The sequence below is a fragment of the Psittacula echo genome (genome assembly GCF_963264785.1).
Source record: "Psittacula echo genome assembly, chromosome: 5".
NCBI classification, from domain to species: domain Eukaryota; kingdom Metazoa; phylum Chordata; class Aves; order Psittaciformes; family Psittacidae; genus Psittacula; species Psittacula echo.
In genome coordinates, this window is record NC_137739.1 from 18,027,196 (window position 1) to 18,049,617 (window position 22,422).

The 22,422-nt window shown below is 56.5% G+C and overlaps 1 protein-coding gene across 15 annotated transcripts in view; it reads left to right on the top strand.

Moving 5' to 3' along the window:
- Positions 1–7,022, top strand: part of CAPN15 (calpain 15) — a 61,151-nt gene extending 54,129 nt beyond the window's left edge. For 13 of the 15 annotated variants that reach the window (XM_080619931.1, XM_080619932.1, XM_080619924.1 and 10 more), the window contains 8 exons: positions 88–311; positions 1,531–1,656; positions 2,376–2,528; positions 2,705–2,866; positions 3,552–3,781; positions 3,965–4,125; positions 4,418–4,596; positions 5,246–7,022. In XM_080619931.1, the coding sequence (XP_080476057.1) occupies positions 88–311; positions 1,531–1,656; positions 2,376–2,528; positions 2,705–2,866; positions 3,552–3,781; positions 3,965–4,125; positions 4,418–4,596; positions 5,246–5,423 (1,413 nt within the window). In that variant the 3' untranslated portion in view covers positions 5,424–7,022. Of the gene's footprint in view, positions 1–87; positions 312–1,530; positions 1,657–2,375; positions 2,529–2,704; positions 2,867–3,551; positions 3,782–3,964; positions 4,126–4,417; positions 4,604–5,200 lie in introns of all 15 variants that reach the window. The other 2 variants (XM_080619937.1, XM_080619938.1) reach the window with 2 other exon arrangements.
- Positions 7,023–22,422: the final 15,400 nt, after the last annotated feature.

The window sequence follows — 22,422 nt, forward strand, 5'->3', positions numbered from 1 at the left end:
GGGCTTTGCCCTGTATGCATGTGCTGCATTTGCTTTCCCATCCCCTGCCCATGGCAGCTCGTGACGTGTTTCTCCCTCTTTCCACAGGCTCAGAGGAAGCAGTTGTGGGTCGCCCTCATTGAGAAGGCTCTGGCCAAGCTCCATGGTTCGTACTTTGCCCTCCAGGCAGGGCGTGCTATTGAAGGCCTGGCTACACTAACGGGTGCGCCCTGCGAGAGCCTGATGCTGCAGGTCAGCTCCACTAACCCTCGCGAGGAGCCCATTGACACTGACCTCATCTGGGCCAAAATGCTGAGTTCTAAGGAGGCTGGGTAAGATGAGGCAGGAGGGTGCCGTGGCAGGAGCATGGACACTTGGAGAGGGGAGGGAGGGGGGAGCACTCTTGGAGAGGCTCAGAGGAGAGGGGCTGCTGGAGCCCACCACCTCATCTGCAGCACTGGTGGAGCTCCCCCTTTAAACTCCTCAGGAATTCTTTCTCCTTTGTTTCTTTCTCATATGAAATGAAAACGCTGGTGAAGTTCCCTGTGCACGTTTACTGCTGTCTTGTAGGAGTTGTGAAGTGGCTGGCATCCAGCCCGCTTGCTTTGCTTTCAGTGGTGTTTGTATTGTGAAGTGCTTGACCCTGCACGTGTCTCCCACCCATACACATTGCAGCTTTGTTGGCCATACCTGGGCATGACTCTAGGCAGTCTGTAGGAGACAAAGCAAAAGTAAATGTATATACAAAAAAGATGTGGATGGGCTGAGAGGATCCAGAGAAGGGCCACAAAGATGATCCAAGGACTGGGAAGCATATGACGAAAGGCTGAGTGAGCTGGGCTTGTTCAGCACTGAGAAAAGAAGGCTCAGGGGAGAACCTTCACCATGTGCCAGTACTTAAAGGGTGGCTACAAAGAAAAGAGACTCCCTTTTTGTAAGGAGTCACATGAAAAAAGAGGAGGGGTGGTGGGCACAAGTTACTCCTGGGGAGATGCCAGCTGGACACAAGAGGAAAATTTTTCCCAATGAGAACAACCAGCCACTGCAATAATTTCCCCAGGGAAGTGGTGACTCCCCAACACTGGACACCTTTAAGATTTGGCTGGACAGAGTGCTGGGACATCCAGTCTAGGTCATGCTTTGCTTAGAAAGGTTGGACCAGATGATCCTTGAGATCCCTTCCAACCTGGGATTCTGTGATTCAAACACCTTATCGCTCTGGCAGGAGGAGTGGGAGGGCAGTTGGGTTAGCTGAAGGCACACGGGAGACTTGATAGGTCCCAGCATGTGGTGTGCCCCCAGGCCTGGCTGGTGCAGATCTCTCACTCCAAATAGTCTATCCTCACCCCTGCAGGGGCCAGCAGCCTGCAAAGGGGAGGCAGATGCACCACTTGCCTTTCTGTGTGGCTGGGGAGGCTTAGTGTTGTTGCAGAGAGGGAATATCCAGGAAGCTCCTGGGAGGAGCCTGTCCCATGCCGTGAGCAGTAGGGATGAGCTTCCCCCCATACCAGGCCTGGCAGGACACTGAGGTTTTGCTGTTCCCTTGTGCAGGTTCCTCATGGGTGCGTCCTGTGGAGGAGGCAACATGAAGGTGGATGATGTGGCCTACGAGAGTATGGGTCTCCGTCCACGGCATGCATACTCCATCCTGGACGTGCGGGATGTCCAGGGCTTCAGGTGAGCTCAGAGTGGAGGCTGGTGTGGTCCAGCAGACATCCCTGCCACAGCCCAAGCAGAATGTGGGGGATGGATAATTGAGTGCAGGCTGGACAAGACCTTGGGGACTCTTCAGTGTCCCATCCTCATGGCCAGCAAGGGCTATTTTTGCATCCCAGGGTGTCATGTAAGTGCTTTTTTCCATATATGCTGTCTTTTCTGGGCAACAGCCTCCACACACAGGGCTGCTCTGCTCCAGCACACCCTAGAGTGCAGAATGGTTCACCAGGTCTCACAAGACACAGAGGATTGAGTTGAGCTCTTGCGTGAGGCAGTCAGGGCACCGTTCTCACCTTTGGAGGGGGGGGGTAGAAATGGGTGCTGCCTCCAACAGCCTGAGTGCTCTGTGAAGCCCCGTTTCCAGCCACATCACACTCATCAGCCTCTTCCCTGCTGAGTCCATTCCCTGCAGTGCCTGGCTGCAGGCGCCTTGGTCAGGGAAGAGCAGAGGGAGCTGCAGCAGGCCCAGAGCTGCTGGTCAAGAGCATCTCCAGCCACAGTGGGGGTGGAAAATTAGGTCTAGGATGCTGTGAGGGCTTTGAAAGGCAGCGGCAGAAGTGGCGTTGTGCCCTCTGCAGGGGGCTGTCTGGGTCTACAGAGGTGGGAGAGCATCTCAGAGGTGATCTTCCTTGTGCTCCTCTTCCTCCTGGGCCTCTGACACTATTTCCCCTTTCCACCAGGTTACTGCGGCTCCGAAACCCCTGGGGCCGCTTCTCCTGGAATGGGAGCTGGTCCGATGAGTGGCCACACTGGCCAACTCCACTGCGGCATGACCTGATGCCCCACGGCAGCAGTGAAGGTGTCTTCTGGATGGAGTACAGCGACTTCATCAAGTACGGTAGCACCCAAGAGGCAGATCCTGTGGGGTGGGCAGCAAAGCAGGGGACAGAAAACGGGACACAGGGGTCAAGGTGGGGCGGGCAGGAGAAGGTATCGCCAGGGTCTGCATGAGGGCAGAGCAGTGTCCACACAGAGCACCCTGCAGGGGCTGAGCCCAGCTTCCCCACAGGTATTTTGACTCAGTGGATATCTGCAAACTCCATTCGGACTGGCACGAGGCACGTGTGCAGGGCATGTTCCCCAACAAGGCCAGTGGGCCGGTGACAGTGACATCGCTGACGGTGTTGGAGCGAGCTGCCCTGGAGTTTGCCCTCTTCCAGGAGGGCAGCAGGTGAGCTGGACCTGAGAGAAAACCCAAACACCACCAACCTTTCATCCCAGGCCATCCCACAGGGTCACAGAGCCCAGGGGTGGGTCCCCATTCCCCATTTCTCCAGTTGTCAAGGTCTGCTTTTTGTTTTAGCCAAAACCCAAGCCCTGAACATGTGCTCGTTTCTGGGGCTGGAACTTGGGGCAGCGGGAGGACTGGATGAGAGTCTGGATATTCGGGCTGGGGAAGAGAAGGCTCCGGGGAGACCTTAGAGCAGCTTCCAGTGCCTAAAGGGACTTCAAGAAACCTGGAGGGTGGCTTTGGACAAGGGCCTGTAGGGGCAGGACAAGGGGGAACGACTTTAACCCACCAGAGAGGAGATTGAGATGAGCTCTTAGGCAGAAGTTCTTCCCTGTGAGGGTGCTGAGGCGCTGGCACAGGTTGCCCAGAGAAGCTGTGGCTGCCCCATCCCTGGCAGTGTTCAAGGCCAGGTTGGACGGGGCTTGGAGCAACCTGGTCTAGTGGAAGGTGTCCCTGCCTGTGGCAGGGGATTGGGACTGGATGAGCTTTTAAGATCCCTTCCAACCCAAGCCAGTCTGGGATCCTATGGTGACCCTTCCTCTGGATCTGCCATCCTGCCTGTGCCCTCCCTGTGCTCCACAGCCCGGCACTGAAGTGATGTTACTGTTCTCCCCTTTTGGTGCAGGCGGTCGGATGCAGTGGACAGCCACTTGCTAGACCTGTGCATCATGGTGTTCCGAGCCACCTTCACCAGCGGGAACAAGCTGAGCCTGGGCCGGCTGATGGCTCACAGCAAACGGGCTGTCAAGAAGTTTGTCAACTGCGATGTCATGCTGGAGCCGGGCGAGTATGCTGTGGTGTGCTGTGCTTTCAACCACTGGAACACTGCCCTGGCAGGCCCCAGCGCTCTCCAGGGTGAGAGACTCCCCACACAGCCATGCTCCCTTGCAGTGGACAGTGGTGGCAAAGCCCTCGACCTTCACCACAGGGACCTTGATGCGGGTGGAGGTTGCTTACACATGCAGCAGCCCTGCTCCTGGGGGTTGTGGGCTTGGTGACAATGCCACTGATCCCTCCTTCCTCCATGTGTCTCTGCAGCATCCAGTCCCACCAGCAGCCGACCAGCCACTGATTATTCCAGCTATATCCTGGCAATCTACAGCTCCCGGCTGGTGATGGTGGAGCAGGTGGAGGCGCAGCCCACCACTTTGGCAGATGCCATCATCCTGCTGACTGAAAACAAGGGCGAGCGCCATGAGGTGGGTGCAGAAGGCACAGGGCGGCAGCTGCCTGTGGCTGCAGTGGGGTCAGGGTGATGCTGACAGTGGGAGCCTGGACACTGCCTCTGCTGCATCCTCAGTCTGGCAGGGGCCAGGCAGGGTTGTGCCAGCCCTGGTTGCCACCTTGTCTCCTTCAACCCCATTTATACCCATTGCCTTTGCTGCTTGGGGTACCTGAGCAGCTGGGGATGGAAGATGCTGGTCTAGGGGCTGAGACTGGGAGCAGGGGTTCTCAGAGACCTGCCAGCCCTGACCCTGCTCTTTGCCCCAGGGCCGCGAGGGGATGACCTGCTACTACTTGACGCACGGCTGGGCAGGGCTCATCGTGGTGGTGGAGAACCGGCACCCCAAGTCCTACCTGCATGTCCAGTGTGACTGCACAGACAGCTTCAACGTCGTCTCCACGCGTGGGAGCCTCAAAACACAGGACAGCGTTCCCCCCCTGCACAGGTCTGGGGTAGGCAGAGGTGGCGAGGGCAGGCAGGAGGCTTGGAGCCAGGCAGGATCTGGGGCTGGCAGGGAAGTGTGGGCCGAGGGTGGCACTGGGGTGACATCACATCATCTGGCTCCCTCACTACAAGAGAGACATTGAGGAGATGGAGCAGATCCAGAGAAGGGCAATGGAGCTGGTGAAGGGTCTGGAGCACAAGTGTGATGAGGAATGGCTGAGGGAACTGGAGGGTTTAGTCTGGAGAAGAGAAGGCTCAGGGGGGACCTTATTGCTCGCTACAACTGCCTGAAAGGAGGATGGAGCCAAGAAGTGGGGGTCAGTCTCAGGTTAACAAGTGATAGGATGTGAGGAGATGGCACAGGTTGCACCAGTGGAAGTTTAGACTGGATATTAGAAACAATTTCTTGCCTAAAGGGTAGTCAGGCATTGGAACAGGCTGCCCAGGGCAGTGGTGGAGTCATCATCCCTGAAAGTGTTCACAAACTGTGTAGATGAGCCTTTTAGTGCCATGGGTTAGTGATGGCCTTGGCAGTGCTGGGGAACAGTTGGACTTGATCTTAAATGTCTTTTACAACCTGATTGATTCTATGGTTCTATGGTCAGGGCAGAGGCAGCTGCCCGGCCCTGAGCCCGCCATTCACTTTGCAGGCAAGTGTTGGTGATCCTCTCCCAGCTGGAGGGTAACGCTGGCTTCTCCATCACCCACCGCCTGGCGCACCGCAAAGCCACGCAGGCCTTCCTCAATGACTGGATGTTGACGAAGGGCACCCACAACCCACTGCTCACACCTGAGGTCGCAGGGCTCCATGGCCCCCGGCCCCTATGACGAAGCGCCTCCCACTCCCTGCTCCTCTCCCCCCTTCTCTGCACCAAGCCTCTGGCCTGGGGTCACATCTGAGCTGTCAGTGCTGTGAGGCAGAGCCAGAGCATCAACACCCAGCACTTGGCTTGCTCACAGGGCCAGGACCAGCTCTGCCCACTGCCCCCCTGGCCCTGGCACCTCTGGACCCCTGTGCACTGGATGAGGAGCTGTGGGCGCGGGGCCATCTCAGGATCCCTCCTGCCCCAAACCTGCCCTGGGGCCAGTGCCCTCTGCCTGCAGCGAGGGGCTGCGGGAGTGGGGGGCTGAAGGTTGCTGTCAAGGCCCTTCCCAGGCACCGCGCTCAGGACTCTGTCCCCTCCCATGGTGCCAGGGCGCTGGCGCTGCAAAAATAAGAATATACCTCTGATGTCTGTCCGTCTGTGTGACCCTCCATCTGTCCCTGGCCCCTTCCCACTGTCTTGTTCCCCCCCATTGTCTGCTGCCAGGACCAACATAGCACCAAGGTACCATAGCAGGGGGTGCTGAGGTCACCATGGTGCCACTCCTGGTTGGACCCCTCCATCCACTTCGTGTGTCCCGCGTGCTGGGGCTGGGGAAGAGATGGCACTGGGTTGTTTGAGGAAGCTGCTGCCAGGGGGGTTTTCCTCACCCCTCAGGCTGACCTCCACCACCGCTGCTCGAGGTGGGCAGCGAGGCCATGGGGTGATGCTCAGCAGTGCTGCAGCAGAGGGGACCCCACTCACCTCGTCACACAGTGTCACTATGCAAAGGCAGCCATTGGGAGCAGTGCCTGGAGTGAAGCCATGGCCCTGAGTGGGACTCAGTCCCCCCAGGGGCCTCCCCATGCCATGCCGAGGGGTGGTGGCTCCAGAACCGGCCTCTGGGGAGCAGCTCCTATGGCTTTACCACGTTGCCATGTCCTGGGGGTATGATTTTGGGGGGTGGGGAAAGCAGAGCACCCTGTCCTTAGAGGCCAAGCCCTGTGGGCAGCAGTGAGCACAAGGCAGGTGCCTGCAGGTGTTGTGGGGTGCTGCTGGCTGTCCCCCCCTTCTGCGGGGCATGGTGGCTCTCTGGCTTAGCACAAGGGTGCGTGTGTGTGTAAGTGTGTGTGTTTTGGGGGTCCCCCGGTGTTCCCCTCCTTCCCAAGCCGTGTGAACCTGCAGTTTGGCGTGGGGTGGGTGATGCTGGGTGCTGGGATGGTGCTGGGGGGCTGCCTGCACCCCACACCCTGCACAGGTGGGATGGATGGTGGCTTGTGGCTTTGCCCAGTGTGTCCCTGTGTCCTGGGGAGGGGGGGGTGGCTGCGCTGGCACCGTCCTTGCCCACAGCCACTGAGCCAAGCTCTGTCTGTATCTTTATTCTGTTTTCTCCCTTATCTGCTCCTTCCTCCTTTGATTTGTCATTCACGTTTTCCCCCTCTTTATTTCTGTCTCTGAGCTGTGAATATTTTTAACCCTGTAAATACTACCCAGCTCTTCAGAATCATAGGATATTTTATCAACTGTAAATCAAAGCAGTAATCCCTGTACCATATGAATTATCCATGGGTGGTTTTCAAACTCAGGTTCTGATGGACCAAATAAAGTTTTGTTTTGTACTGAAGCTGCAGCTTTCGCTGTGCTTGGCTGCCGGGGGGATGCAGGGATAACTGGGATGGAGAGATTTTAGGTCCAAGCAGAGCCTTGAAGCCGTTTCTTGCAGGGATGGGTGTCCGTCGGTGACTTCAGAGCAGAGCTGAGCGCTCAAGAAAGGGTGAAGTTAGGTTGTAGGTTTCTTCAGGGGCATTTCGGGGAGTGGGGCAGGGAAGAGCAACAGAGAACTTTCATTCAGACATGCTCAGGGCCGAGCAGGGCTGCGGAGCTGCCGGGAGAGGGCACCCGCTGCCTGAACCTGCCTGTCTGCCTTCCCTGCCCGGGTAGGGCTCCTCCTGCCTCAGTTTCTCCATCAACATCGGGATGGGCGAGGGCTGTGATGGTGTCAGGGCTGTACCCAGTGCATCCCTGACCCGTGGCCAGGCTTGGGCATGGATGGCTTTTGGGAATCGTAGAATCACTGAATAGTTTGGGTTGGAAGGGACCTTAAAGCTCATCCAGTTCCAACCCCCTGCCACAGGAAGGGACATCTTCCACTAGACCAGGTTGCTCCAAGCCCCGTCCAACCTGGCCTTGAACACTGCCAGGGATGGGGCAGCCACAGCTTCTCTGGGCAACCTGTGCCAGCGCCTCAGCACCCTCACAGGGAAGAACTTCTGCCTAAGAGCTCATCTCAATCTCCTCTCTGTCAGGTTAAAGCCATTAAAAACCATTTTGCCCAGAGAAGCTGTGGCTGCCCCATCCCTGGCAGTGTTCAAGGCCAGGCTGGACGGGGCTTGGAGCAACCTGCTCTAGTGGAAGGTGTCCCTGCCCGTGGCAGGGGGTTGGGACTGGATGAGCTTTAAGGTCCCTTTAACCTAAACCTTTGCCCAGTTCTGTGATAATCTGCACCCTCACACCATGCAGGGCTGCTCCCATCCTCCCTCTGTCTCCTGTCGGGGCCGGCTGGTGCAGGCAGCGCTTTCCGGCTGAGTGGCAGCGCCGGCTGCCAGCCTGCTCCTGCCTGGGGTGGGCACCTTGAGACCAGTGGGGAGAGACAGAAGGAGAAGAATTCGGTCTTTCTTACAGCAACTCCTAATAGATTTTTCCAGGCAAAACATCTTTGCATTCAGGAGGCCCTGTCACAAGCCATCAGCCTCAGATGGGGAGAAACAGATGGAGAGTTAATTTTGGTGGGGAGGGCTCTGCTGCTCCCCTCAGTCTGTTCATGAGAGGAGCCGTGTGGCAGAGGAAGGTTTAACCCTCCTGCCGCAGCCCCTTGTCCTCGCCTCTGTGGGATGCTGAGGGCTTGTGTGGCTCAAACCACTGCCCATCACCCCCATGGGGCTGCCCCACATGTGAGCAGGGTCACCTCACCTGGCCCTGTGCTGCTCAGTGCTGGGGACACACTTGGACATCTCAGCCTAGTGACCCGGTGGTGACCCGTGTCATGATGGCCAGCCCAGGTGGGAACTGCATCCTTGGAGCCACATCCTGGCCACTGTGCTGGAGGCAAATCCTACTGTGCCGGGAGCCTGGTGCAGCTGGAACACTCAAGAACTGGGTGGGTTGGTGCATGGAGGGGGCAGCACCTCCCAGGAGCAGGCATATGGATGCTGCCCCTGGCCCTGAGCCACCAGGACACCATGGAGAGCCCTCAGGACGCCTTCTGGGTCACCAACTGGGTGGTGGTGTGGCCATGGAAGGGGTGGAGGTGAAATCAAGCTGTAATTGTGCATCATTCACAAGGGTTGAGATAGCATGAACTCTTCTCCAAGTCCCTGTAATTGTGTGTCAGAGGAGGGGATGTATTTGACACATCAGCTTTGGAGCAGCGCATGGCTTTCACAGTATATTTGTTGTCCCTTGACACTGTCATGCCTTGAGCCTGAGGTGTGACAGGGGAAATGGGGAAGGGCAGTGAGAGCAGTGGGTCTGAAGGGAGGGATGGATGGAAGGACAGAGAGCAGGACGTGGTGGGGGAGGATGGAGGATGAGTGCTGTTGTACTGACCCATACGAACACACTGTGTGTGTGACAGCAAGGGCAGCAAGGGGTCTGTCCCACCCGGCCCTGGCATGACCCCATCAAGGGGCTGTGGCTACAAGAAGCAAAGTGATGGCACAAGTCGCCCCGAGGACACCAGGTTAACTGCTGCCCATCGCACTGGTTCCTTCCACACATGGGGTTGACACTGCTCCTCCCAGGTGGCCGTGAGGATGCTCGGGCACGTGGAGGTGTTTGACATCCCATCAGTGTGGTCACTCCCCTTAACCTGCAGAGCCCGGGGTGTCTCCCAGGCCTGAGGTGGAAGTGTGGGTCCCTGCTGCGGCGTGCAGGCAGGCACTGGACCGGGCTGCACGGGGAGGAGGCATGTTGAGGAGTGAGGGCTCGAGCGCTCTCCGTGATTCACTCTGACTATAATGGGAGCTGCTGGTGAATATTTTATGGTTCCCACAGGGCAGATAGAACATATTGTGCATTTTACGCCGCAAATCTCCGCCTAGAGACAAAGGGAGGCTTAAAAACAAGAGCAGCACCATCGCTGTGCAGGGCTGCAGAGCCGCAGCACCGGTGCAATGGCATCGCTGCCCACCCGTGCCACCCTCCCGGGCATGCTCAGGGGTGCCCCCAGCCCAGCACCGTCCCACCGGGGCTGTTCGGCAGCCGCAGGACCAGGAGCTGCGGTGGCTGCGGGGCCAGGGCCCGCCTGCTCCGCGGCTCTGCGGAGCAGGCAAAGTGCTTTGCCCGGGGCTGAGCGCTGCCGGAGGGGCCCTGCCTGCTCCGCCGCTGCCTGCGCCGGGCGCTGCCTTCACCCTCGTCAATAATGCAGCCCCTGTCCCGGCCGCCCGCCTCCACTGCCCGCGATAATGGGTCAGGGACGGGAACAATCGCCTCGGCTCTGCAGCCCCGAGCAACCCGCACCATCCTCACCCTCCACTGAGGCCGATGCTCTGCGATGGAGGAGCCTTCACGTTCGCATGCGGCAGCTGCTGCCCATCTTGAACACACCAGGATGGGGATTTTGGGGAGCTATCTGCAAGGAAACCCCATTCCCTGTCTGGAGCTCCTGGCTGGTCCTGCTCAGCAGGGACACGTAGCCTGGTTGGCTCCATCGCCATGTGCCAGGACAGTGGCTCAGGCCGGGGGTCCCAGCCCTGCTGCAGTGGCATGCTTGCATGGATGAGCTCTGGGTGCTGGAGGGCTCATCCCACTCCCCTCCAGCACACCCCGCTCCTGGCAGGCAGAGATCCATTAGAGACATTGCCTGCAGCATGGACCGGATCTGGGCTGGAGCTGTGGAAGCAGCAAGCAGGGATGAGAAGAAGTGGAGGAGGATGCAGGCACATGCACCAGTGGGTCAAGTCCAGCCTGTGGGTGCTACTATGGGTGCTGAGCAACCCTTTACCCCACCCTAGAGAGCTGCCCCAGCTCTCCACACAGATATCACCCAGTGGGTGAGGACATGATGCTTGGGGGCAGTTGGGCATTCAGAAAGGGATGACACCCTGTCCCTGAGGTGTGGGTCAGCCCTGGGAATCCCCCACAGCCCTGGGGGCAGCTCCCCAACATGGTCAGGCAGTGGGGGGACACACAGCCACCACCAAGGGAGAGCCTGAGCCCCTGCTGCATCACGGCTCCCCATTAGCTGTGTGGGAGAGCAGAGCCCCCTGACATCTCTCCCCCCCTCCAAATGGGCATCAAATCAGGGCACAGCAGAGCTGCACCCTGAGGGGAAGGGGCATTCTGTGGCATCACAGTTGCACATATCCAGATGCCTTCACAGCAGGGATGCAATGGCATCCTGGGGGACTATGACCCCCTGGCTGGTTTTCCCCAGCTCAGGGGGTGACACCAGCACGTGCCCCATGACCATGAGCACAGACAAGCCCTGGAGAAGATTTTGCTGGGATGGAATGGTTGGACTTGGTGATCTTAAATGGTCTTTTCCAACCTGGTTGATTCTGTGGTTCTATGAAAGGGAAGCCCCAGCCCAGGCAGCTCCTCTCCTCGTCCTGGCCAGCCACTGCATGGGCTTGGGGCCGAGCAGGGGTCCGGGGCTGGCACGGAAGGGCCGCAGTGGCCACAGCTCCTGGGCTGTCACTGGCTGGGCTATGGAATCTGAAAGCAATTAAAGCCATCACCAGCACTCGCTCGGGGCTGGCTCCAGGCTGCAGGGAACCTGCCACAACACATCATGTGCTCGATGCTGCTGGCCCGAGGACCCGGCTCAGCCCCGCACCCCAGCACACACCGGTGCGGGGCAGGGCAGGGTGTGAGGCTGCGGTGACGGGCATGCGGTGTCTCCAGCCAGCAGCCACTTGCTTTTGGTGCACCCCCAATGGTGTCCTGCTTTCTGTGGGCTCAGCAGAGGCGCTTGGCCACCAGCTTTGGCCACAGCGGGGATCGCCACATGCATGCTGTGACAAGTGTGCTGGGCAGCAGGACAGGCTGGCTCAGGGGTGCTCCTATGGGTCCTGCACCCTGGTGCTCTTCCGTGGGACACTGTGGGGCTGGGTTGGGCCCTGCTGGGAGCTGCCTGTGTCCATCAGGGTGTCTGGAGCCCCTGGCCAACTTCTTGTCCCATGTGGTGATTATGGACACAGCCCCAGCGGGTCAGACCCTAGGGTGGGGGGCAAGAAGGAGCAGACCCTGATTTGGGGAGCTACTGAAAGGGGGGTGGGCAATGGAGGGGTGCTGTGAAGGGTCCATCTCAGGGTGAGGAGGGAGCTGTCACTAAGCCCCTTCTACCCCAACAGCCCCTTTCCTGCTGATGGGGAGCAGGGCCAAGAGCTGCTGCCCCCCCATTTTAGCAGAGGGCCTGATCCAGCCACTCCCGGAGCAGCTCCTGTGGTTAAACCCATGGCTGTGCCCCCGCCGGGGCGCGCGGGGTCCCCCCTCCTCGGGCAGCGCACAGTTAAGCAGAAGTTGCTGGTACGGAAGTTGCACATTGTCTTGAGGCACATTTTCTGTTTTTTCACTTGTGAAATATTTCTGTCAGAAGCAGTTAATGTACAAATTAGCAGCGGTGGGCTCTCGAACGGCTCCTGACTCACTAATTTGACAGGGGGGGGTTTGGTGGCCGAGTTTGCTCTTGACAGGCAAACGGGAGGTCAGGGACCCGCAGGGGGAGGAGGCACCAAGCATGGCTTCCCAGCGGTCTTCTCCTTAAAGCCCACTCCACTGCTCCCATCCAGTCATCCCTGCCTGCAGCACTTGGGCTTGAGTTAGGGTTTTTTCCTCCCAAATCAATCATTTTTCCCCTAAAAAGGCTCCTGTGCTGGGTAGGGAACTGGGACGGGAGCCCAGGGGTAGGGGTTACACATTTGGGGTCCTGCAGGCAAACCTGAAGTGTACGGCAGGAGACACAGGGATGGAGAAGGCTCCCTGCCCTCCTTCACCTCCCAGGCCACTCCAGCTTTGCACTTGCAAGATGATTCCCCCCTCCTGCCAACAGCCCCTGTCTTCCTCCTGCTATTAGAGAGAAACATTGATGCTCACATTATCTGTGCACATTTTCCCTTCATCCCAAACTATCCATGAGCCAAAGGGCTGCACAGCCTCTTTTTATTTCTCTTTCTGCATAACTGGGATGGGAGGATACTGGGGGGCTGGAGACAGTGGTGGGGATGTCCAGAGCTGGCCGTGGCCCAGGAGACACGGCCCCAGTGTTGAGCAATGCTCAGGACCATGTCAGCAATCTGCCCCTGGGCTACAGGCTCACACAGCAGATGGACCTTGCGCTGTGCTGGGAGGTCAGCAGCTCTTTGGGCTGTGGCGGGATGCGTGCTAAAACCACCAGCTCATGTCACCCTCCTCTGCTGTCCAGGGACCAGCAGTGAGCTGTCCCAGGATGGAGCTGGACAAACACAGGCACCTCCTGACCGTGGAGCTTGGTGACTGCTCTCTCCGACCATGGTCTCCCGGCCACAGGGCTGCCAGGGGCTGGAAATGAATGCAGGGAGGTGACCACCACTGTGGGAAGGGCAGCGCCAGAGCACACTTGTGCAGCCCCATTTGCCTCATTTCTACTGAATTCCTCCTGCTACTGATGTTTGCTGAGGGCTTTGTTGAGGGATGAGCTCTCCAGACCCATCAAGTTTACTCCTAAAGACATAACCCACACCCAGACAGATGCTGGTGTTGCCTCCTGTGGCCAGCACCCACCAGTGTGCAGCAGACCCCTTCAAAATCCCCTCTTTTTGGGTCAGACAGGGTGCCTGGGTGACCACGTTTGGTATCACACATCAGGGCAGCAGCCAAAAGAGCTTTGACCTGTTGAATCCTGCAAGGGTCTCAAAGCAGCCAGGCTGCTTGGTCCTTACCTCCTCTGGGAGTCAACTCCGTTTTCAGATGTTTTATGCCAAAATTGCACCCTCAAGATGATGAAGCCCTGTGAGAGTGAGGCATCCAGCTCTAAAAGCAGCAGTCAAGAAAACCATTTTGATATCATCCTGCACAGAAACAGTGGCTCAGCCCAGCTGCTTCCAGCAGCCCCTTGGCAGCAGCATCGAGCCTGGAAAGGAACTGGGAGCTCCCAATTCCCTTTTCTAAATGCAAAACAGAACTTTGCTTTCCAGGGATGAGCATGCCCAGTTGGCAGGAGCAACCAGGCTCTGGCAATGCTGGCAAAGATGCACAGGCTGCTCTCACAGCCCCGCACCATGGCTCATAGCAGGTCACTACCCTTGAAGGAACTGCTGCAGCATCAGCACCCTCCTTTCCCTGACACAGCCAACCTCACCATGGACCTGCCCATGCCAGATGGCACAGCACCACCCCCGCACCTTCTCGAAGCTTCACAGAGACCAAAGAATCCCAGTCCAGTCTGGGTTGGAAGGGACCTTAAAGCTCATCCAGTCCCAACCCCCTGCCACAGGCAGGGACACCTTCCACTAGACCAGGTTGCTCCAAGCCCCATCCAACCTGGCCTTGAACACTGCCAGGGATGGGGCAGCCACAGCTTCTCTGGGCAACCTGGGCCAGTGCCTCAGCACCCTCACAGGGAAGAACTTCTGCCTAAGAGCTCATCTCAATCTCCCCTCTGTCAGGTTAAAGCCATTCCCCCTTGGCCTGTCCCTACAGGCCCTTGCCCAAAGCCCCTCTCCAGGTTTCTTGTAGCCCCTTTGGGCACTGGAGCTGCTCTGAGGTCTCCCCAGAGCCTTCTCCAGGCTGCACTTCTCCCCATACCTGAGAACTCCTTCTGATAGTGGAGCTGGCATGAGACCCACCATGCTTAAATCAAGGAAAACTGCCTGATACATCTACAATTTCCTAGCTTGCTTTTGGCAAGAGTATTTGGCCAGGTGAATGGGAGAGTGCTCTGGATTAACATGGCATCAATCCCTCTCAGCCACATCCAGGCTTCCCTGGGGTCACCGGAGATGACACATCAAGGCAGGATATCAGTGCAGTGGGGAGAACCTGATGAATTCTTGCCCATGGCACATTGCATCAGCGCAAGAAGTGCTCTGGTTGGCTTTCAGGAACTGCAGGGGAGCTCCAGTGGGGAGCAACCCACCTGCAGAAGGGCCTGGCATGGTTGGAAAGTAGAAATAGCTCAGAGTTGATGCATACCATCGTCTCATGTGAGGTTTCCCTGCCCATGGCAGGGGTTGGAACTGGGTGACCTTAAGGTCCTTTCCAACCCAAACCAGTCTGTGGTTCTGTGATACCCCAGGGCTAGAGGAGATAGCTCCCCAAAGCCAGCCAGCCAGGGTGGGTGCGAGGCTCCATGCAGGGGTCCTCTACACCCCCCGTTACCCCAGAGGCACCCATCACACCACCCCACACATAGTCCAGCTCCCTCCCACTGCCCAAGCACCATGCTGGCCGTGTCCCACCACAAGCAGGGAGCAGGACCGTGGCAAGAGAGGCTGCGGGAGCAGCGAGAACCGAGCCCCAGAAGGGGCGGGAGCTGTGGATGCAGCGGCGGCTGGGGCGGAACAGCTCAGGCAGCACAAATCGACTGTGACAGCCCCAGAAAGGCTGAGCCCGGGGGCGCGGAAAACTACAAGTGAGTTTCCTTTTCCCTACCATATGGTCCCCTTCAGCTGAGGGCGGCAGGATAATTACTGCCAGCACCACGCTGCGCTGGCTCATCACACGCTGCCGGGTGCTCCGCAGCCACCGACCCCACAGGCACAGCCTGCCCCAGCCCCACGCATGGGGGAGAGTGGGATTTGGGTTCCTGGTCCCCAGGTTGGGTCCTTCCCAGCACCAGGGGCATCGGCTTGAAGGCAGCAGAGGTGAGGAGTGAGCTGCAGCCCCCTCGCTCCCTGGCAGTGCCTCCTGGGGGTGTTGCCACCTCGTTGTTCACTTTGGTGTAGGTGCCACTTCATCAGCCATCCCCAGCTGCGTTGTAGCAGGGTGTGAACGTCTCTGCCTGCCTCAGCAGGATGCGCCATGGAGGTCCAGTGCTTGCTCCCACTCCTGGCTGCCGGGAGATTTCTCTGGGCCCAGCCTGTGCTTGGGCAGGTTTGGAGACAAGCTCTGCAGATTACCCTAAAGATCAGGGAAGCGGTAGGCTTTGAGCAAGGGTTGGACCAGACCATCTCCAGACACCCATCATGGATTTAAACTTAAACAGTGGAAGTTAAGCTTAGATATAAGGAAGTAGCTATTCCCTGTGAGGGTGCTGAGGCACTGGCACAGGTTGCCCAGAGAAGCTGTGGCTGCCCCATCCCTGGCAGTGTTCAAGGCCAGGTTGGACGGGGCTTGGAGCAGCCTGGTCTGGTGGAAAGTGTCCCTGCCCATGGAAGTGGGTTGGAACTGGATGAGCTTTAAGGTCCCTTCCAAGCCAAACCAGTCTGTGATCCTATCCAGTCCCAGGTGTGCTGCAGCTCTGTAAGGATGCAGTTGGTGTCATGCAGGGAGGAGCACCATGCCTCAGAGAATGTGCAGTTACCCCAGTGTGCACAAGGCATAAGCCAGGGAACTTCTTTCCAAGGCAGGAGCAGGCTGGGGGCTGGCAGGGACAATCCCAGGACCACAAGGTCCATATAAACCCTACAGCTCTCTCCAAAACACAAGGACTTTTCAGACCTCCCTGTGCTCCACCAGTGCCAACCCTATAACAAACACCATGCTGGTTCTCTCCGGGACTGTGTAGACCAGAAAGACTGAAGCATGACTGCTTCTCATTCCCTTCAGACAAGTCCTGCTGGGGCAGGGACAGGTTTGTCTTGGTCAACCCACAAGTTGCTTTCCCTGTGCATGGGTCAAAGTGGGTCTTCAGTTCCCTGATTATGCCTGGCATGAACACAAGCTTCTTCAGTCCCTTCATTTAGGAAGGGAAGGATCACAGACTGGTGTGAGTTGAAAGGGACCTTAAAGCTCATTCAATTCCAACCCCGTGCCACAGGTAGGGACACCTTCCACTAGACTAGGTTGCTCAGTTTGGATGATCCCAATGGCCTGTTGCCTTTGTACCAGAGGTGGACCATGAGCCCAGTAGAGATGGTTACTGGTGTTGAAGGGATTTGTTTGTCACCAGGTCAGCCCCTCTTTCCCCAGTCTTCACCAGCCATGCCTCCTAGGTGTAAGGTGGGAGAAGGTCCTTGGCACACACTCCCAGGTCACTACTTGCTCCTCACCATGGACCATGGGAGTGCGATGAGGGGACAGTACCACAGATTGGTGCAGCTCTCCCAGACTGTCACAGCAGCATGTGTCCAGCCATGGGCTGTACTGCCCATTGCCACAGCAGCTCCTTCTGCAGCTCCTCTGGTGGCAACAAAGCCAACAGCTTCATGACAGTTCTAAAACCTGTCCCTCATGACTTTGCATAACACACGTGCTCAAGGATCTGGCCCCTGCCTTGGTTTCCCCATCACATCAGAGCACTTTCTCTGGCCTCAGCAGCGTCCTGCAGGCATGGGATGCAGAGGGGAACAACTGCAGCTGAATCACTGCAAGCTGAAAATAAGACAAAATGATCCAGAGTCTGGATCCAGAGTCCGGATCTCTGGCAGCTTCCCTAGTATCCCCTTGGAGGCTGGAGAGAGGAATGGACCCACTCTGGCTGAGCCATCTTTCCGCAGCCCTGCCCCGAGGGCTCAGCATTGCGGTGCACACACATGGTAAAGCAAAGTTAGGAGACTGAGATGCCAGAGGCTCAGCACCACCTCGAGGGGCTATTTGGAAGATGAACTTTCCCACACACCAAGCAGGAATATTGCTTTCCTTTCCACTTCAAAGGGGAAAACACCCCCTAAACCAAATCTCTCCTCCAGCCCATACCTGGGAGGTCCCAGTGCCTGGAGGTGGCTCTGTCGCCCCAGGCTTTGCCACCTCAGGCTCTGCCCAGCCGGTTGAGTGAATCCCTGACTCTTTAACCGGGTCTGCGGGGAAGGACGTTAATCGAGGGATGGCACTGAGATGCTGATGTGATGTGATGTGACAGCCACCCCGCACACCTCCCGCACGCGGCGCCTGGGGCCATGGCCAGCGTGGCACCCACTGCCAGGGCACTGGTGGCACTGGGGCTGTCAGCAGCACCGGGGCAGGGAGCACGCACCCACAGAGGGCTGAGGGGCTTGGGAATCCTTCACCTTCACCCAAGTGACCTCCTGACGTCACCAGGAGGGGGTTTAATACCCACGGATGGCACGGAGGCGGCTTGTTTGGCTGCAGAGCTCTCCTCCCCCTGTCCTACTTTGAAGGGCTCATTTTCCCAGTGCTAATGAAAGTGACAGCCGTGCAGGGCTGGTATTTGGGGTGATCACTGAGAATATTAACGGCTGGTGTTCAGATTTAACTCTTTGAGAGGCCAGAGCTGGGCTGCCTCCACTGCAGTGGTGCCTGGCCTCCCCGGCACTGTGTTGGGATAGGGGTGTGATGGTGACCATGCTTCCAGGAAGTTTTAATTGCTCATTTGCAGCCCCAAGGGAAGCACTGAAGAGAGGGGTAGCAGAGGTGGAGGCTGCAGCTGTGGTGGTGGGTGCTGCTAGCTGGTGCAGCAGCAAGGTGAGGGCTTGGCGCAGCAGGGAGGATGGGTGTCTCCAAGAGACCTCCTCAGGGACCTGGGGGTAATGCAGGTGCCAGAGGTGACCTGTCATAGCCAGGATGTGGGGAAGGAGAAGGGATGAACTCACCTTGTAGCCAGGAAGGCTCTGGCAGTCTGAGCACATTCATGTTTGGCTGGAGATGTTCATGGTTGACTGGGATGCAGAGCTCTCCACAAGGGCTCTGCAAGCACCTGCATACATCTGTTGACCAAACACATCTCGGAGCCCATCCTGCAGCACTCCTGGGTTTCACCTCCCTTGCTCCACCATTGGCATCTCACTTGGTTTCAAGATATCTTGGGTCACTCCAACGTCAATGTAATTGTGCATGTGAAGTCACCCAGTGAGGGTGCCTTCCAGTTGTTGGTGCTGTAGGGCATGGGCTTGTTGCAGTGGTGAGAGGGTGCTTGAGGTGGATGCTCCCCTGCTCAAAGGACATTCATGTGTGATGGCTCCTCAGGAAGAAAGTATCTCCTTGGGCTGCATCTCAGCAACAAATAATTGTCATGAAGACACCAGCTGAGAAGTTGTCACATCAGCCTGGCATCACACAGGCAAATCCTACCAAGGAAGAAGGGACAGGAAAGTTTGGAAATCCAGGACTGGTGCAAAGGGGACAGAGAAAACACAGACTGGTGTTACATCAACATCTATCCAAGCTTTGAGTACAACAGGATCAGCTTGCACTTTTCTTGCCTCTGCCATCAGTTGTGCTGGTGTAAAATGAGGCATGACACCAGGATCACCAGCAGAACAACAGCAGTGACAGGTCGTGCTGAAGGAGCATTGTGTTTACTAGGGGAAGAGCAACTCAGCATCATCACAACATCCCGGTTTGGACATGAGCAGGGGTCCCTGTGTGTTTAGGAGCTGAACGCTCATCTCTAAAGCCCCCTCTAATTGGATGCATTTAAAGATGCCTCCTGAGCTGTCTGTCTCCCTGCAGCCAGCAGGACACAGCCCTAAAATGACACCAGCTAATTAAGGCCGTGGAAACCCAAGAACTCTTCTGTGCCTTGTTTGTTATCCAAGAGCCTGAGGCAATGCTGAGGCCAGTAGGACCCTGACAGGCAGCTGGGGAAGCCTGGTAATGACAGGGCCACCAAACCAGTCAGAGGGAAAGAGGCAGAAGAGTACAGAAATCAGCAACGACAATAACAACCAGCCACTCTAATGGTGCTGAAGTGCCTACTGTGCCTTGGAGAGATGGGATCAATGAACCAGAGAGCTTCCTCCCTGCTCCTCACCTTTTTCCAGGCACCTCCAGGCAAAATGGGAAGGAGGGTGGAGGTGGCAGTGGCAGGGCACTGTGAATGGAGTCTGCAGCAGGAAGGTCAAGAGACGAGTCTCTTATCGGGCTGTTTTCATGCTTGTTGGGAAAACATTGCAGCATCTCACTGGCTTGGCTAGAGAACTGTCCCACTCACCTGCTGCCGGGGATGCTCATTTGTAACCCTTTCCTGTTTGCCTTCAGGAACTAGAAGCCAGGGCAGAAGGTACGTGCTTAATATGCACATATGTAAGGCTTGGACCTAGGAGGACATCACCTTCCACCCCTCCTTTGAGCATCTCCTCCTGCTGTTCTTCACCCTCTGCTTTTGCCTTCTGAGAAGAAATATCTCCTGCAGCATCCCTGAGCCCATTCCCACCTCCCTCACCTTGTGCTGTTTGCAAGTCCTCAAGAGCTGCCTCTGCAGCTCTTCAGTGTGGTGGGACACACATGAATGCTCTTCACAAAGGCCGCACAGCTGGGAGCCCCCTGTCCATGGGGAAAGGAGAAGGCAACTGGCATCCAGAGGCATTGAAATACATGCAGTTCCACCAGAACACTCCTCACTGAGTTCTGGGACAACAGGTCCCACCTCCCCCAGGCCCTCAGTGCCCCCACTCAGACCACCCTTTACTATCATGCTTCCTTTAACAGTGTACCAATCACAGACCTCCTTCCCAGCAGGCACTCGTCCACAGCCTTATACCCAAAAGCATGGTCCTGCCCTGCTGTCGGCTCTCCAGCCTCCAGAGCAGAGATAGAGCCACCTGAACAGATGGAGAAACCCTGGATGGAAGCCCTGTTGCTGGTTGACGCTTTCCCAAGTAGAAACCCTTGACAGTTGATGAACCACACCAATTCATCAACTGAGAGACATTAGCTCTCTCCATTGACTCACTGTAGGCATGCACCTGCTGGAAATCTCCTTCCCACTATGTGCATCCAGTCTGTCATTCCGTTTTTCCCTGACAACACCATATCAGAGAGAAAATTAGATGGTTTGTGTGTCTTCTGCCATGGCTGTACCATCTGAGCAAATACCGGCAGTACAATAGCACGTCACGGTTAGCGGCTGTCACGTTCTGTTTGTCACTTTGGCCATGCTCTGGTGAGACAGGAGCTGCTGGGGAGTTTCTAGATTTTGTTTTTTAATTACTCTGAGACAAAGTCAAGGAGAGGTGTCTGGAGAGGTGAGGGCATTCAGGCTGTCTCAAAAGGTTTCCCCAGCAATGTCTCATGGTCAAGAGAAGCTGGTCCTGCAGAGACATAGGGCCCTATGTCAGCCCTTCACTGACCACTGCAGCTCCACATTTAGGTCTCATGTAGGCTGGATGTGATGGTGGGTGAGACAGTGTCCTGTTGCTAACACCGGTGGAATGAAGGTACCTAGTGAGCTCCCTGGGGGACAAAACAGGTTCATGTCTGAAGGTGGAAGGAGGTGTAGAGATCTGTGTTTAGCCAGCATTTTCCCCCATCTACGGCCAGTGCGAGGAGCATCCCTGCACTTGGGGTTGCTGTCTAGAACTGTTTCCAGATGGTTGCCTGTCCCAGTTTCACTGGTGTGAATTGTTATCTGTAACCCAAGGGGGGGGACCCATTAAACTCATCTGGCCAGAGCAAGGTCCCAGAAATACCCAGATTGACCCGAGTAGGTGACCTGGGAATGAAGAAGATAGACAAGGATTGGGAGAGGGGTAAACAGGGTTTTCACCAGCACATACAGGCATTTTCCCCTCATGTCCTCACTCCTTCAGCAGAGACCTCACCACTGGCCTGTGCCACCCCATTGTACCTTGCTTGGCAAAGGTGCCAGGCTGATCCAAGTGGCCAGAGCAGGCCAACGGACACCAGGGGATCAGGATCTGCCACAGCTGTTTTGCCATTAAATCCATCCATTTGTTATAATTAAAACAAAAAACCACACAATTTTCGCTATTAATCATGACCTTTTCTTCCTAGCAATGAGCTAGGAGAACTTGATGTGCTCAGGAGAAGCAGCTGAAGAAGGGTCAGTGCCGCAGCAGGGGGTTGTCTCAGCTCTGCATGTGAGTGCCTTGTCCCTGGAGACGTTCTGGGAAGCCTGCAGCTCTCCTAGGGACAACATTACATTTTGCCTTTCTTCTTCCAGTTACTTATGATTCTCTGAGCATCCAAAGCCTGGAGTTTACATTATATGACAGAACAAAAATGTCCTATGGGCAAGGGTCTAGGAAATCACACAAACAGCAATTTACTAATTTCATGCTGCCCATAGAAAGCCTCAAGGGTTTGGGATGGGACACGGAGCTTTTCTCTTTTGGGGCAATTAGTTTCAATCCAGCCTTTCTAATGACTGAAGGTTCTTGCTCACCTGAAGGCACTCCAGTGGCCTGCAGGACAAGTGCAAGGGTCTCTGTGTCACACAGGTCTCTGGATTAGCAAACCCATCTCTACGAGTTGTGCTGGCACGGGCAGCTTAACAGGGTTTCACCCTTTAAGCCAGTGAAAAGATTCATGATAAAGACAGAGCAGGTAGACAAAGGTATGGAGAAGCCTCAACATTGAACCTTCACATGGAAAATGTGGTCCCATGTGAGGTTGTACAGGCTGCTTACAGGCTTGGCTGCAGGGTCTCTACAAATAGCTCTTATCCAGGCTTGGCCAGACACAACCAGAACCCACAGCCCATCGAGCAACCGCAGCAACAGGGAGTCACTCAAATAAATGAAGCCATTTCTGTTCTGAGCTGGTGTCCCCAGACTGCTGAGATTCCCTGGTAGGAGGCTCAGAGCAGAAGTCCTCGGTCTGCTTTCCCTGCATGGAGCAGGACCTTGGTGTTTCCCTGGATTACCAGGACTGTTTTGCTGAGTAGGACAAGCAGCAGGACTCAGTGTGCCGTTTATTTTGTTCTTGCAGAGGTGACATTCATGAGGCATCATTTGGAGTATAAATTTCCTCAGGTGACAGCAAGGATTGAACGTTAGTCTGAGTGAAGGCGCAATAAAGGACTCCAGAATCCTCAGACAAGATTTGGAGGCCTTTTTGGGGGTTGTCTGATGTGTGTGACCTGGGACTTTCGACCAGACCTGCCTGGGAAACATCCCCATGTGAAGCTGAGAGCAGATCCTTGACAGAGTCAATTGGGAGGGGTAAGCAGATGCTTTCACAGAGAA